Source organism: Thunnus maccoyii, chromosome 14 (assembly GCF_910596095.1).
Source record: "Thunnus maccoyii chromosome 14, fThuMac1.1, whole genome shotgun sequence".
Classification (NCBI taxonomy): Eukaryota; Metazoa; Chordata; class Actinopteri; order Scombriformes; family Scombridae; genus Thunnus; species Thunnus maccoyii.
In genome coordinates this window covers 23,736,085-23,752,491 of record NC_056546.1, presented here as the reverse complement: position 1 = coordinate 23,752,491, position 16,407 = coordinate 23,736,085, and the positions used below count along the sequence as shown (strand labels likewise).

The 16,407-nt window shown below is 40.6% G+C and overlaps 2 protein-coding genes across 6 annotated transcripts; one reads left to right on the top strand and one right to left on the bottom strand.

The window, feature by feature from the left end:
* The first annotated feature begins 201 nt into the window (after positions 1 to 201).
* Positions 202 to 8,403, top strand: csgalnact2 (chondroitin sulfate N-acetylgalactosaminyltransferase 2). 3 transcript variants are annotated; one of them, XM_042433488.1, is made up of 8 exons: positions 202 to 327; positions 3,369 to 4,310; positions 5,283 to 5,499; positions 5,661 to 5,762; positions 5,863 to 6,041; positions 6,144 to 6,238; positions 6,364 to 6,445; positions 6,532 to 8,403. In XM_042433488.1, exons 2-8 carry the CDS (start codon positions 3,659 to 3,661, stop codon positions 6,822 to 6,824), a joined length of 1,620 nt encoding a protein of 539 aa, XP_042289422.1. In that variant the 5' UTR covers positions 202 to 327; positions 3,369 to 3,658; the 3' UTR covers positions 6,825 to 8,403. The 3 variants fall into 3 exon arrangements, with proteins under 3 accessions (XP_042289422.1, XP_042289425.1, XP_042289424.1); XM_042433491.1 differs by lacking the exon at positions 202 to 327 and adding an exon at positions 2,941 to 3,021; XM_042433490.1 differs by lacking the exon at positions 202 to 327 and adding an exon at positions 3,038 to 3,146.
* On the bottom strand, positions 5,326 to 16,054 carry LOC121911709 (SEC23 interacting protein). Of its 3 annotated transcripts, XM_042433486.1 has the most exons (19): positions 15,753 to 16,051; positions 14,399 to 14,907; positions 14,028 to 14,235; positions 13,661 to 13,854; positions 13,349 to 13,438; positions 13,138 to 13,258; positions 12,695 to 12,784; positions 12,463 to 12,604; positions 11,901 to 12,109; positions 11,704 to 11,801; positions 11,401 to 11,562; positions 11,119 to 11,214; positions 10,842 to 11,018; positions 10,595 to 10,750; positions 10,214 to 10,316; positions 9,430 to 9,612; positions 9,177 to 9,345; positions 8,735 to 8,825; positions 5,326 to 5,411 (listed from the first exon to the last, which is right to left on the bottom strand). In XM_042433486.1, the coding sequence occupies exons 1-18, from the start codon at positions 15,883 to 15,885 to the stop codon at positions 8,744 to 8,746; spliced, it is 2,922 nt and encodes a 973-aa protein (XP_042289420.1). In that variant the 5' UTR covers positions 15,886 to 16,051; the 3' UTR covers positions 5,326 to 5,411; positions 8,735 to 8,743. The 3 variants fall into 3 exon arrangements, with proteins under 3 accessions (XP_042289420.1, XP_042289421.1, XP_042289419.1); XM_042433487.1 differs by lacking the exon at positions 5,326 to 5,411 and having other exon boundaries at positions 8,341 to 8,825; positions 9,177 to 9,339; positions 15,753 to 16,054; XM_042433485.1 differs by lacking the exon at positions 5,326 to 5,411 and having other exon boundaries at positions 8,341 to 8,825.
* Positions 16,055 to 16,407: the final 353 nt, after the last annotated feature.

Here is a 16,407-nt window from a genome sequence, read left to right as displayed (position 1 = left end):
TCTCAACAAAAGTTATTCTGTAATTAATATTTACAAGAAACAACAACAACAATAATTATGTAAATAATAATGTAATGTAATAATGATGTAAATAATGTTTCATTAAAAATAAAAATGTTATTATTATGAACACGGAGCTTCAGCGTGTTTGATGACGACACTCACTAGCAAAGCTCCTATTGGTTAGTTGTTGACCGGAAGTACATTGCGTCCCACTCTTTTCTCTTTGCTCCGTGGCATTTTGTAACACAGGCAGCCTGCTGCTGTTGGTTTCACACCAAACCCTCAGCCGTGAGGACAAGCAGAGATGGAGACAGACTGGCCGAGGTGAGTAGTTGGTTTTACAGTATGAAACCTGTTTAGTAGACTGTGTAAGGAGACATAAAATAAGCTGAAAGCGGAGCGGAGCTGCGAACATCGCTAAGCTAACTGCAGAACCGAGTCCACATCCGGTCAGATTGTTCAAAGTAAGTGAAGGACAGAAAAAGCTCAAGTTTGGACAGATGTCACACTTGATAGACCATTGTTATATTTCAGAACAACTCTTATACACCAAACGTATTTTTTTTCTTTTTAAGTTAAAGATTTTTATTGAATTTTATAATAAAATAATCCAACAACAGGAAACGAAAAAAGAAACAAAAATACGAAAAAAACAGGCAGGTAACCAGACAGACTGATATGAGAAAGGCAGTTATCTGGTTACAATAATACATGGCAACAGTTACAGATGTACTGTTCCAAACCATCAGAGTCAATGTTAGGCTGCTCCCTCCAGACATACACCCACTGAATCTGTCCCTTTGTTCTTTAACCAAATCATTTTTCCAGTTCAATCTTCCAAACATTTGTTCACATGCAACAGTTTCCATCATTTGTTCTCTCCACGTTTTCAGTTTAGGAGTTTGAGGCTCTTTCCAACATTTAAAAATCAACTGGGCACAGGTTATTAAGCTAGTTGTTAATACTTTAAATGCACATTTACTCAACTGCGGTATTATAGTTTTGTCCCTAAGGAGACATTACTTTGGTGGTACGGACAGTTCACACTAACCATTCACCCATATGTCCCAGAACATTGCTCTATAAAGTAGAAACCTGTTTGATATTTCCACCATAAACTGTCTTTAATTAGACCCATTTTATTGAGTCTTGTTTGGGTGTAATAATATCTACGAAGCATTTTATATTGAATTAATTTGCCTCTGGCTTCTCTGAAATATTCCCCATTGTTGGAAAAAATTGCATTCATCCAATGAAAACACACAACTAACTGGATGTGTCATGATTCCCTGTAAATTTATCTAGATGTGATGATGTATGTGTGAGATTATTTCATTCGTAGCAAGGTGAGGATGACGTCAGTGTGAAACCACAGTGTTAACCGTTACCATAGCTGTCAACCTGTCCTGTGTTACACTTTCTTTATTACAGTGCTTGGCAGCTAGAAAATAGAATGTGTTAAGATAGATATAGGACATTATTTTAAATAACTATCTATTATGTCTAAGTAGAGAGAGTATTTAATGTGACTAGCGGGAGTTTCATGTATGTTTGTCTTTGCATGTGAGGGCTGGTTGTATAAATATTCAAGCCATGTGAAGGCAGAGCTTCATGTTTAATGCCACTGATGTTAAAAAGCAGAAATCATCCTAACTAGTTCAGACCACTCAATCCACCAGTTACATGCTCTCTTTCTCACTGATTAGACTCTATGACCATGTTTGTGTCTCTGTACTTTTGGACCAATATACACACCATACAAAAAATATGACTTCCTTTTTGGAGCTGTGAAGGGGCCACTGTTGAATTCTGCACAGAGATAGTCCAGAAAGCAGCTCGTAAAGTACAGTTTCTGTTATTGGTTCCCCCTTTTCAAAGTGGTTAAAAACTTTGAGATCAGCAGAATTGGTCCTTGGTGAACATTTCTTATGCCAGCAGTTATCATTCAGAAAATGTCTCAAGTAATATTCTGTTAGATTAAGTTATCATTAAACTGCCGGATTTCTGTGTGGCATCTGGCATTAAACTCTCATTTTCAACAGGGAAACACAACTTGGCACTTTGTGTGAAACAGTACTGTGTGCTTTGAAAAAGAAAAAGGAAGTGTTTAGGGGAAAAAAGTCAACACTCACTTTTGCTGTCAAGCTGCAAAGAACTGCAGTAGTTTGTTGAATTGGTTCCCGACTGTGGCCCTGTCGACTCAGGGCCCTGCTGGTTTTCATTATAGCCGTCTTGGGACTGATTTACACCTGGGAGGCCAGGTAAAGGCTGTGGCTTTCAGGATAGAAAAACAACGTCACTTTGTGTTGTAGCTTCGACTGCATGATCTTGAAGAAAGAACTGTGTGTGGTATGTAGTGGATAAGATTAGGTGTAGACTCTACACAAGGCTAAGACACACTTTTACACTTATTTGTTTACATATTACAGCTCTGTTGTGCAACCACTTGATTCAATTGTGTGCTTGTATTTTGCTGTTCTTGTGTTTTTCTTTTTATGTTTGCTATTGTGTTTTATGCAGTCTGTGGAAAACACTCGGCGCTCCCAGCTTGAAAAGTGCTAAAAATAAAGACAAGATGATGCGGATTTCTAGCCTGGTAACAAGTTACTCAGATGAATGTGGAAATGTTTTCAAGTCCACAAAAACAAGTGAAGCTTACTGTTTTAATTTTTTATACATCTTGCTATGTGGACAGCTGATATGAACACATATAAAGTTGACAAGTATGGTGGCTGGCCTTGTATGAGATCTCTTTAGCCTCAAAGTCACAAGATAATTACAACAAACAACCTTGAACAATGTGGTTGTTGTGTATATTTTCATCCTGTCGCTCTACAAAGTGCTTCGTGGCATTTTACTTTTTGTTATATAGCTGTTCTGGAGAGTGTCGTGCTTTTACTTTGAAAGGAAAGCAGTTTAACAGGAAGTCAGTCTTCTGTATCTTGCTGCGCGTTTAGCTCGCCCACCAGTTTTCCTGTGCTGTTGTTTAGCAGCCGTGTGCTAGCGAGGGCAGTTCAGGTGCAGCTAATTCCTGTTGTCCTTGTTTGATCTGTAAAATATTCTCAGAAGGTTGACACACATTGAACATGTTATTACAGAAAATTGTTTTACTCATTTACTGTGAATGAAACAGTGACTGGCAGGTTGGTTAATTACTAAGGGTGACTGAATGGTGACATAATGTATTATCTAGTGTTATTGTCTAAGTAGGGCCTATCCAGCTGGTAATCTGCTGATCACCAATGTTTTAATCTTAACCGGAACTATTAATCTGAAAGACTTCACAAACTGCTCCGTGTATAGTAAAAATAATATAATATACTAAAAACTTTGATCTCATTGTAGATTTCTGTGCTTCTCCGTAGGTGATCATCTCATGGATTTACACAGGACCAATGTATGAAGACGCTGACACATCGGAGCCAAGAAACAAGACCTTCACAGCAATATGACAGGAATGAAAGTTGACAGAAACCTTTGAATGCCACACTTTCTCTTGCTACAAATATGCTCAGCAAAAAATTATAAAGGGCCTTCAAAATCTCTGAGATGGTGTGCAGATGTAGTTTGTAAGTAATGTGAATAAGTGTATCTCAGAGGAGATCAGAGGGAAAGGGAATGCAGAGTTGCCAGCTATAGCTTGTATGTGAGCGTGATGCCCAGGCGGGGGTTGCCGCTCCAGGGCCGGGTCCGCTGGCTCTTCCTGGGCCTCTTCCTGCTTCTGGTGCTGCTGCTGTTCGCATACCTGCTTGAGTGCACCCCTCCAGCAGACGTCAGCCTGGTCCTGCCCGGGATTGCAGGCGAGACCTATGGGAAGGAGTACTACCAGGCCATGCTGCAGGAGCAAGAGGAGCGCCACCTGAACCGCGCCGCCAGTCTGAAGCGCCAGATTGCTCAGCTCAAACAGGAGCTGCAGGAAATGAGTGAGAAGCTGAAGCTCCTGCAGGACAAGAAGGAGTTACCTGGGGTGCAGGGCTTGGCCGAGACTAAAGACCAAGAGCCAGGAGATCTACTGGAATACCTTCACTCTCAGATTGACAAAGCTGAGGTCAACACCGGGGCGCGCCTGCCCAGCGAGTACGCACTGGTGCCCTTTGAGAGTTTCACCTCATCCAAGGTATACCAGCTGGAGATGGGCCTGACGCGGCACCCGGAGGAGAAACCTGTTCGCAAAGACCGTAGGGACGAGCTGGTGGAGGTCATTGAGGCTGCACTGGACATCATCAACAACCCTGATGAGGAGGACGGCGTAGAGGACGACATGCCAATGCAGAGACAAACCTACACAGAGGGTCACTTTATTGAAGGTAAGACCTGCACTGCCTCACTACAACCTGGTGAACAATGACTATAACATTTGAGCTTCAGTGTTTCCCACAAGTATAGAATTTACTTGTGGTGGTGGGTGGCGCTGCATGTGACAGGCGGGTTCAGTAGCCTCATAAACTAGTCAAAGGTTTATGAATAACTCTATTTATTGCTATCTGAAATGATATAATTTTGTTTCTCAACAGTCTATAGTCTGACACTTTCATTGTTGTAAGAGTTTGCATCCTATCTATAGTGCTCTTCGGCTCTCTTCATCTTCTTGGCACTTAGGGCTGGAAATCTTTGGGAATCTCACAATTCGATTCTGAATCAGAATCAGGGTTGTCGATTCTGAATCAGAATCGAATCACAATTCAAAACCAATTCTCGACTGAATGAATAGAAAAGGGGGCACTATTTTCAATCTCTTGCTTGTCTCTTGGTGTACTTAGTCCACTAAAATACGATATGAAACATAACTGGCAATAAAGATAAATGGTCCGCAGCCTTTCTATATTAAAAACTTAACTGCATTAATTAATTAATTAATTTGAAAGAATCTTACAGTCTCCTGCCTGTATGAGAATAACAAAATGAGGGGGAAGTGAAGTCAGGCGCGGACTTTACCATTAAGCAAGGTAGGCAACTGCCTGGGGTCCCCAGCTAAAAACTATAGTTGGGGGCCGCAGCTATATATTTATTATGATGTTTAAATATGGAAAAAATTTGAATTATGTTACTATTTTAACTCACTATACCCAGAAATAACTTACAAAAGGCCCCCAAAGCACTTAAAAAATACATAACTGTAACTTCAGAGGATAACATTGTACCCTACATTTATCTGACAGATAAATGTTACTGGTTATGTTGCAGATTCAGACGTTACTCACGAATTATAACAAATAAAATATGATTTATTGTTATTCAGTCCAGCAATTTTTTTTTTTTCATATTGTCTTATTTGGCAGGACTATACAGGACAGAGCGAGACAAAGGGTCGCTTTACGAGCTCTTCTTTGCCAAAGAGGATTCCAGCAGCTTCCGCCACGTCACGCTCTTCAGGCCTTTTGGTCCCTTGATGAAAGTCAGGAGCACATCTGTAGAAACATCAGGAATGATTATTAACATCATCGTGCCGCTGTCAGGCAGAATAGAAACATTCTCACAGTTCTTACACAACTTCAGGTGAGTTCATCCGAAACTGTTGCCGTTTATCAGACGTGACTTGGCTTGTTCACTTCAAATATGCATTCAATAAACATATCAGCCCAGTTTTCATCTGTGTTGTGTAATTAGATACAACCTTACAATGTGTTGTAATTAATTTGAAAAATAAATATCCTCAGGGAGGTGTGCATACAACAGGACAGACGAGTACACCTCACTGTGGTTTATTTTGGGCAAGAGAGCCTGCAAGAAGTGAAGTCATCTTTGGAAAGAATGTCAAGGTTTGTCCCTTCACTGAGAAAGAGCTTTTCATACGCTTGTGCTACTTTTGTGTGCAACGTGTCATGGGAATTTATTTCTACTGCATTTGTTGTTTATCAGGGAGGAGAGCTTCTCCAATTACACTCTGATACCAGTGGAGGAGGAGTTTTCCCGGGGTCGCGGTCTTGATATCGGAGCCCACGCCTGGAAGAAAGGCGACGTCTTAATGTTTTTTTGTGACGTGGACATCCATTTTACGCCAGAGTTCCTCAACACCTGTCGTCTGAACGCTGCTCCAAGTACGTTTTTACGTGTTGATCAGATTTATTACCATAATAGTTGTTTTGAGCTTTTGTGTATGTGGCTGAATTTACTCCAATTTGCTTAATTCTGTTTTGTAGACAAGAAAGTCTTCTATCCAGTGGTGTTCAGTCTGTACAATCCTGCCATCGTCTACGGAAATTTGGAGCTGGCTCCACCCATCGAACTCCAACTGGTAAGGACTGAAAGTTCACATTCATCTCTGAGTAGCAGACAGATGTTTTGTCATTTTTATCTACATAAATATAACTTCAGCCAAACATCTGGTGTTGACTATCATAATTGAACATCTGCTCTTAGATTCACAAAAAAGATGCTGGATTCTGGAGAGATTTTGGCTTTGGAATGACGTGTCAGTATCGCTCCGATTTCCTAAATATTGGTAAGCACTGACTATTCATTTAATAATATTGAACAGTATAATTAGTGTTTGAGTTTGATTGAACTTAATTTTATTTTTTCTTCCAGGGGGTTTCGATCTCGAAGTGAAAGGCTGGGGTGTGGAAGACGTCCACTTGTATAGAAAGTATCTTCGGAGCGACCTGATAGTGATCCGGACACCAGTGTCGGGTCTCTTCCACCTGTGGCACGAGAAGCAGTGCGCGGACGAGCTGACACCGGAGCAGTACCGCATGTGTATCCAGTCCAAAGCCATGAACGAGGCCTCACACTCTCACCTGGGTATGCTGGTTTTCCGCGAGGAGATCGAGGCTCACCTACGCAAGCAGGCCTTCAAGACTCAGAGCAAAGCAGAGGACTGAGCAACACTCTGCGTATCATTCCAATGTTACGACTGTGAGGTGCTGACATTATCAATGCACTACAGCAAAGACATGTGTACATGGATCCTCCTGCATTTCACCGCACAGCTGTAGACAAATGAATGTACAAAAAATGAACAACTACATTGACCAATGTGAATCTTTTCAAGATGGTACAAACTCTTATTGAAGACCTACAGCAGTATCAAACACAACTAAATGATCAAATTGTTAATACCTAACCTGCTGAAGGAAAACTTACTCATGTTAAACAAATATCTCTTTGATTTAAGTTGACTTTGTACTTTATATATCGACATCAATTCAATAAGCATGCAAATATTAACTTGGGAAACACAACTTCTCATTAAGCAATCCTAAACAGCACCTGACTTTCAATCAGTTTCTTATATCAACATATTCACACTCTGCTGCTGCTTCACTACTTTTCACTGCTAAGTGTTACCTCAGCCAGTAGATTTCAGCTGTTTCAGATGATTTCTGCATTCCAAAAAGTATCAAACACCTTCAAATACAACCAGCTGTCGATGTTAGCAGTGGCTTTTTAAAACAAAAAAAAGTTACAAAAGGGTAAGAAGTCAGCTGTTGACAAGATGAAAAAGAAGTTGCACTTTCCCAAAATAGAAGTAGAAATGCATCAGTTATTAATAGCATCCTACTGAAACCATCAGTGAGTTGAGATCAAAGCAATTTACAATCTTTCAGTTTTCTACAGTGTATTAGTGTTTATGGAGCCATACTGTTCAGTTCGTATTATAGTTATAGGTTGTTTCAGACTGGCAAAGTGGTAAAAAAGGGACCTTTTTTTATGTGTTTAATGTGACAATCGGTCACTATCTTCCTTTGCTGTTGACAGCTTCAGTTTATCAGAGAAGCATGTTGATTAAATAGCTTAAGAGCCAGGAACAAAGATCTGCTAATAGCATGCAGCGCTATGATATCAGGTCTATGTGGACCAGTATTATTATAAATAACAAAGACTTCTCATTTATGCCTGATGAGAATCACTCGCAGCACTATTATTCAGAATACTGGACTGAGAATGAATGTGACAGTCACTCTTGTAAATACTTTTCTAATATTTCTTTGTTTCATACATGTGAGTTGAATACTTTTGTCGTATGTGCCTACATGCTCAAAGTAAATGTTGAAGAGATTGTTTTGAAAGCTGCGTCGACAGCTGTAGAATTGTTAATTTAACTCATAATGAGAAAGCATGTTACAGCTGATCAGTCACAGAGGTACTGAGTCAGAAGTTAGAGATGTCATGTGGATGAGTACAAAGTTGTCAAATTCTTAAATAGAGCAAACAAGAAGTGCGTTATTTTGTCTCAAAAGGAAAGCAGGTCAATCTTGCGTCTCATTCTGTACTGTAATTATTTTTAATCAATGTTTTTGCAGATATTACAGCTTTTTGTAGATACAGTCTGCTCATCCTGATGAAGAAATGTTACATGTCTTCCTCTCAGCAGAACACAACAATTCAAACAGGAAGTACTTGTGCAAGGAAATGATTTATTTTGACATGGCCATGAAATAAAACTTATAGAAGGCTGCATTAACGCTGCTATGTCATTTCTGCTGTTAGCATTTATTAGATGATACATACAGTATTTCCAGTAAACTTGACCAGTTCTATAATTTATACTATAAAAATGTAAATATCAAACAAATCAAGACACTTTTAATCTATCAGCTCATTCATATTTTTTCTTAATTTAAGACAAATGGGATAATACAATTGTATTATTCATCTGTATACAATAAACTACATGAATAGAAAATAAGAGGAAAAAAAAAATAGAAAAATCATAATCAAAATCCAGGAAAACTGAAATGAAATAAACCAAATGGAAAGTTTCAGACGGGCTTATTTTCATCTCAGGTACCTGATTGTATTAATGTACTGGCTGTTCTGGATGGATCCCCATGGTCTTGTAGATCTCTTTAAGAATAAGCAGAGCTGTGTCTTCAGATTCCCTAAAAAACAGCAAACATAAAAATTCTTATCTAACATCTCGCAACAGTATTTTAATAACACCACACTCAGAGAGAGTTTCTGAAAATTAGTTAAGTGAGAAAACTGCACAACAAAATAATGCTACCTTATTATTTATAGAAAATTAGCAAATGCTGAGAAAATTCACAATTGAATGGAACAATCACTTAAACGTGAACTATACTGTAGCTTGTCTGTAGACAAATGGTCCAACAAGCAGTAGTGATATTTTTCTTTATGTTACAATTGTAAATTGGCAAAGGGATTGACTTTAAAACTTTATCATGAATGTGAAGAGGTAAAAATCTTGAATAAAATGAAGTGCACTGTACCAGTAGCAGAGATGACTCTGGAGAGCAAACAGGTACTCGTTGAAACTCTCGATGGGCTTCTCCTGCAGGACGTAGTCAATGCGATTCCCTCCGTTCAGCAACCCGATCTTCACCTGAGGCTCCTCTTCTTTCTGTGGCTCGGGGCTCTCTGAGATCTTTTGCTCTGTGACTAACCAGAAGAATTTGATCAGTCTCACACAATACAGAAACAGCGTGATTGGAGCAGCTTGTCGTTCATAAAAGAGAAACTCACCCTCCTGCGCTTGCTTTTCCTGTTCTTCGATCTGATTGGCCACCATAGCCAGCTCGGCCTGGAGCTGAGCAGACGAGGTGTGAGCGCGAGCAAAATCATTGAGCGTCTGCCAGGCGCTCCTCAGGGAGCTGATAAAACCATGTTTGAGGTCAGAGCCCATCCTGGTGAGACTCTCCTTCAGCTCTGAAACACAGAGAGATGTGTTACTGAAGACATCTGCATTAAGAAGCATTTAAACATTAAACTGATGAAGGTTTTTCAATTAGAACCAAAAGCAATGTCTGCCATGCCACTATTCATCTATGCAGAGAAAAATGTGTTTAAAAAAAAAAAATCTAATCATAATTTTATTCAACCAATGATTAGGAACAACACCAACACGTGTCCTTATTGCCACATTAAAATTTAAATGTCTAAAAAAACAACCAACAAGAGAAACGTCAGCCGGCAACAACTTCATTCTGACTTTCAGCTTACATGTTGGATCATTTCTCTGTAGAGGCTGTTGGCTCTAATATTGCACAGCAAGTTCAATGTAAGAATAGTTTCTTTGTATTTTGCCACCACACAAATTAGAGCACCCCACCCATAATGGGAGACGCCTGAACTGAGGACACAACATAAAATAACACTTCACAGCAATTCAGTTTAGGCTCTTAAGAAGAATTGTGACTGTCAGCATTTAGTATTGACTTTAGTATTGACATACTTTCATTTTCTTGTATCTGGGGTGATGCAAGCAGTAAATTAAGCAGAAATAAGAAGCAGCTTTTGAGTGTCATACCAAGATGAAGCCTTTTCCTTCCTTTGTGATGTGGGACCAGAACAGGCTTCAGTTCCAAGTCTGGTATTATCAAGGGCTCAATCCTGTACGCCACTGGGTCCAACTAAAAGAAAATGAGTCATAATGAAGCTATCAGCTGGCAGTGCATAAAGTGACTCAGCCTCTTAAGCTTCATCACAGTTTCATTATACCTTTCATTATAGTCAAATATCTTGTACAAATCTGAAGAACGAGCAAGTATTTATTATAGGGAAATTACATGTTGACTGATTATGATTATGTATAAAATGACTTTACACACTAGGCCAAGTGGGTAAATATGGTTTAGCAGCTATAGATTAATTAGTCTTTCAGGATACATAATTTGGAAGAGTTGCCTACTGGATGGTAAATATTGAAGAATCCCTTGCACGTTGGAAGCTGGTACGTCTCTTCAATCCTCTCCAGGCCTCTGACTGTCAGGAACATGCCAATTGGAGAACCCAAGGCAAAGAAATTCATTGGTTCAAAGTCCAGAGCGTGGTAGATCACTGACACCTACAGAGCAAAACGTGAATAGTTATTACTCAACTTTCAACGTCAGATCAGTCAGCTTTATGATCACCTTTAACAGCTCAATGACGTGTACCTGTCCAGTTCCAACTTCGAAGTAATTGTAGTTGACGTGGATGGAGGAGACGGTGTTGCCCACAGGAAGCTTCTTCACAGTGGGATCAGGGAGAGCTTCAGCTGCTTGTGGGGGCGCCGCAGCTTGACTGACCTCCTTGACCTCTGCTTTCTTCTCCTGAGCTGCCTGACGTGCAGCCTGTAAAAATGAAACCAAGACAAAGACAAAAAACAGCACGTTAGTCATCACTTTCACCGTCAGCCTCACTGATGCTCAAAAGACATGTTGCCAAACTTACCTGCTTATTCACTCTTTCTTTGACAAACTTGGCGATCTTTTTCCTCGGACCCAGTGGGATTCCCATCTCCTTTAAGTCCTCAATGGTGCACATGAGCTAAAAGAAGATGAGAAAGGGACAAAATAAAACAACCAGCTCTATCTGACAAGAATGATATGTGAGGAATAACATCAAAAAAGCCCAAGATGTTATCACATTACCTCCAACTCAGATATTAGAAATTAAATATATCAGCTTGTCCCTCCATGCCTTTTGCAACAATCAATTTTCATACAAACTTACAAAAGATTCAATGTCGATCTTTTCCTCGTCAAAGGTACCCTTGTACTCAGACAGGCCCAGATGTTCCAGCACAGCAGAAAGATCCTCAAACTCCTCCCCGTCTTCTTTGGGCTCCTCTTCCACAGCTGGAGGGCTTACAGTCTGTGTAACAGGAGCTGCCACCTGATTTGAGAAATAGAATTTACAATTATTTATTGCAGCATTATTTTGAAGCACATCAGCACTCTTTTTCAACTGATTAGCTGGATAATTGATGACATTCTACTGTACATATGAACTTAAGTCAGTCAACTGGTATATGACCTGTTTGGTGTCTCCATTGGCAGTGGGCATGGTTGGCATGGCGAGTGCAGGAGAGCCATTCTTCTGATTTGAAAGCAGGTCAAAGAGAATAAGGGAACCTGCAAGAATAAAGGAGTAAAACTCAACATCTTTCTGAAAACTAAACAGAAGATAAAACATAAATCAAATGTGTTGACACTATTGAGCTGGTTTATTACCTAAGCTGTGTCCGGACACTGATGTGCCTCCTCTGTAGTCTGGGTTCCTCTTCATGAACAGGGCATAAAGTCGGTTAATCTCTAGGGCAACTGTGTCCATGATAGTCTGGCAGTAAGTGGGACTGTTATAGAAGAGCACGTCTAACAAAGTCTCATTTGTAAAGTGACGTAAACGTCCAGTGCTGGGCAAGGTGATTTTCTTTATCCTCCTACAAAGAGAAAAAAAAGTTAATTAATCAGTTAAGTCTTTCTGTATGATGAACTTGATGTGCTTACTGAATGAATCTCAACCAAATAACTGACATTTCCACACACAGTATTTCAGTGATGTAAAGACAGTCCAATAGCTTCCCATTACAGTCTAAATAACAGTTATTAACAAAACCAACTCAGCTGAACAACAGTGATAAAACTCATTTTGTACATTTAGCTAGACTGATGTAACGTCAAGCAAATGTTCCTGACATTATAGGTATTACGAGGGAACTCAAAATGCTTCTCTGTTCTGTCTGGTTTATTATTCCAAAACTTTCAAAGCTGGTGGGATCCTGCCTCTCCTCACCTGTCCACCCCTGTGGCGTCTCCATGTAGAGCTGTGTGCCACTGGACAGGTAGGAACTCCACCCGGCTGATGGCGTGATCATCCAGGGATTTCTTAAAGTGACTCTGCAGCAGCTTCAGTGACACATTACGGAAATCGTCCACTGAGAACACAAGGATTTTACCAGTTTATTTCAAAGGGTACACAGAGGGTACACAAATACTGGCAAATGGTATGATTGTTTTGTACTCACCACACTCGACCATGCTCCTAAACCTCAGGTCACACACGGGGCCGATTCCATGAACCATGAACACAAGATGATCCACCTTGGGAAGCTCACCTGGAAAAGTTTCATACAGTAGAGATGTTGAATTTTATGTTGCTCACTGATTTTCAAGGTCAGTAACAGCCCCTCACAGTGAAATCTGACATCATTTTCCTTCATAAAATTGACTATGATAGCTAGTACTTCCTTTAATGTCCTTTGAAATGTCTCATCTTACTTCATAAGAATCCTGACAATTTTCTAAAACTACTATGGACCTATCTGAGGTTGGATCAGTGAGCTTAAAGTTTATTTCCATGTACATTGGGAGACTCATACAACATAATACAAACTGAACTTCACAGACCTTTTTCCATTAGTGCCTACACTTAGACTAAATTAGTTTGGGTAAAGAGGAACTTGACTACCATCAGGCACTTCATCATGGTCATCATCAATCCCTCTCTTGACCACTCTGGGCCTGGTCTGCCCATCCTGAGTTGTGCCCCACTCGTCTGGTATGGAGGAGGGCTGAAACTGCACAATCACCTACAGAGCCACACAAAACAAAGCCTTATCACTTATTGAATCAAACTAATCACAATACCACCACTTAACACTAATCAGACTAAGGTTTACCTTTGGATTGTGCATGACAATGGTTTCTCCTGATGGGAACTCAAGTCTACGATGCCACTGGTTGGTAGATACTGCTTTCTTATATTCTGCCTGGAGTTAAAAGAAACACATGTATAACTCAAATAAAAGATATGTTTGACTGGAACAAAAAATATGTTATAACACATTTTAAGTTTGGCTGCTCAGTCAGTCAACTCAATCTGGCTCTCAAAAGTAGTCGTGTCAATTTTATTTATATAGCTCAAAATCACAAATTAGCCTCAATGTGCGTCACAATATCCGTTTCTGTTAAAATGTAGTAGTGAGACAAACCTCCAGCTTGTCACTAAATTCCTCAGAGTAAGGGATAAAGCGGCTGTCCGTATCCCCTTTGTAGAACCAGGAGCAGCGCCGGACCTCTGTGTTCTCCTCCTCCCAGTAAACAGCACACCGCATGCGGTCATAGAGCTGCACGTCGTAGCGCCCTCCATCTGTGCGCACAATCACATTTTCTGGGTCTGGTTGAACTGGAAGAACAAAGGGCCACAACAACAATTTCAGAGCAGATCAGAGTTTCACATCATTCACTGTAATATAAGTACTTTGATTAGTCTAGATTCACTGTGTGAACACTGACAGAGTTAGACGTTCAGGTTTGTGTGGATAACATCATTCACAAACGTGTAGCGTTTCATATAACCTGAGTTGTACGTCTCCTCTAGCTGAAGGGAGTCGATAATGCTGAAAGGAAGCCAGACGCTCTTTGATTCCACTAGCTTGCAGTAGAACCAGTGTGGCTGAACTGGCTCGTAAACATTGTAGTTGTATTGCATCATGGGACCGGCAGGGACTATTGCTCCAGCAGTGGTGGGCGGCGGTGGAGGCGTCTGAATCTGTGTAGGTGGAGGCTGAAGAGAGAGGAGAAAACATTCAATGTGCTGATTATCAACATCCTCTTCATTCATGATGGTTACATTTTAGACATGGAGCTGTTAACAGTCCTTTAACTTAATGAGTTAATCAAGAATCTGACAAACACAATCTGACATCCACTGATAAGCTTTTATTTACATTTGTGAATGTGGGTCCTGATGGTGGGAATGTTTGTGGCGCAGAGCTGAGAGAGTAGGGATTCTGCTGAGGTGTGTGGGTCGGTGGCAGGATCTCTGGAGCTGGAATATAAGGACTGGCTCTGCTGCTGGTGGGGGTGTGTCGGTACGGGTTATGACTCTGTGGCTGCATCTGGGGGGGTGGTGGGGTCATCGAACTGGGGGGAGGAGTGTGACGCCCCATCGGGCTCTGATAAACTGCACCGCCAAATGCAGGAGGAGCCGGGTTCATTTGTGAGCCTGGTGGCAGTGGTGGAGGAGCCATGCCGACACTGCTGGGAACAGAAACTGGGCCTGTTGTCATAGGAGCTGCTGACAGTGCTGGCGGCGGGCATGGCGGCTGGCCAATGGCCGCGAAAGGGTCACTGCTGGTTACTGGGCTGGAGAAGTAGTTGAACGTAGAGGGGGCTGGTCCATTCCCAGAGGTCTGACCCAGAAAGCTGTCTTCCTCTCCAACATCAGTGGAATCATCTGATGGACATGAAAATGGAAGTGAAACTTACTTATTTGACCAGTAAGCACATTTATTTGTGACAGCAGTTCTGTTAATCAACAAGTCAATTCATTGTTGAATCATTTCAACTCTGTATAGTAGTGAAACACCACTCTGTACCAAGAACACCTGCAATTGATAGACCTTAAATACAACATAGAATACAGCAAATACATTTTACAAGTAGATTTTTTTAAAAGTATTCAAGTGAACTCAGACAGAACGCTGTGGCCAATTTAAAGACTTGATAGAAAATGTAATGTTGATATAACTCCCACAAATAGCCATAGATCCTCATCATGTAATGAAACATCAGACAGGGGACAGTCAGACCAAAACACACCACTGTCAACAGGGGCGGACTTTACCATCCGGCAACGTAGGCAACTGCCTGCGGCCCCAACAGCTATAAATTTAGTATGATGTTAAGATAAGAATAATATTGAATTATGTTACTATTCTGAATCATTGTACAATTGAATGCAGGACTTTTACAGTACTTCAACTGTGCGGTCTTAATAGTTTTACTATTGATAGTTATTAGTTTTACTTGAGAAACAGTTTTGTGTACTTTTTCTACCACTGCCAATAATAAAAGTGAAAATAAAGAAAGGCAGAGTTTGCCTGGAGACCCCAAATCACTAAATCCGCCCCTGACTGTCCGTGTTAAACTGACCTGTCTGACAAACATCTGACAGCTCAAACACACTGTTTAATTCTGGTTTTATTTCCTTCAGGCTAAATAACAGCTGACAGCAACCCGGCTAGCTAAACTAGCTAACGACACGGTTCGGACGTTTCCTCCGTCCGTATTTCATCTTACCTCCTGACAGCACCGCCGGTCCAGTGGCCTGACTCACCGGCATAAAAGGCAAATTAAAGTTAAACTCCGGAGCGGCGCTGAACAGTAAATTTGCACTCGTATTGGGAACATTGTTATTTTTTCTATCTGCCATTTTCCCCTAAAATTACACGTAGCCACTACCGGAGCAGGCAGGCAGCACACGCTCAGTTCGCCACACAGATTTTCCCTCTAATACTGATCTGTAAACATGAACAGCAGGTCAACACGCGTAAACACAGCGGACACAGTGTTTGTAGATCTGCGGAAGTCACGCAGGTCATTTGACCCGCAGTTCGTTGGTGGTGGCAAAAACAAACACGCTCGTGCTCTACTGCCACCCACATGCGAGAGTGGGTCACTGCATAGTGGTTATTAATAGTTTCACATTTAATAATAATAATAGATTGAATTTGTACCACATTTATAGTGAAACTCAAAGTACTACAGTATTAATAACATACAACACACAATATAATTAATTAGTTAAAATAAGAAAATGTATTTTATATGAAAGAGTAATTTCATATGTAATGAACGTAAATCAATTTCACTAGAACATAGACTGTCAAATAAGAATGAAAGCACCCAGCATGTTAATGCGAATTAAAAATAATCCGACTAGTATGACAGCTCC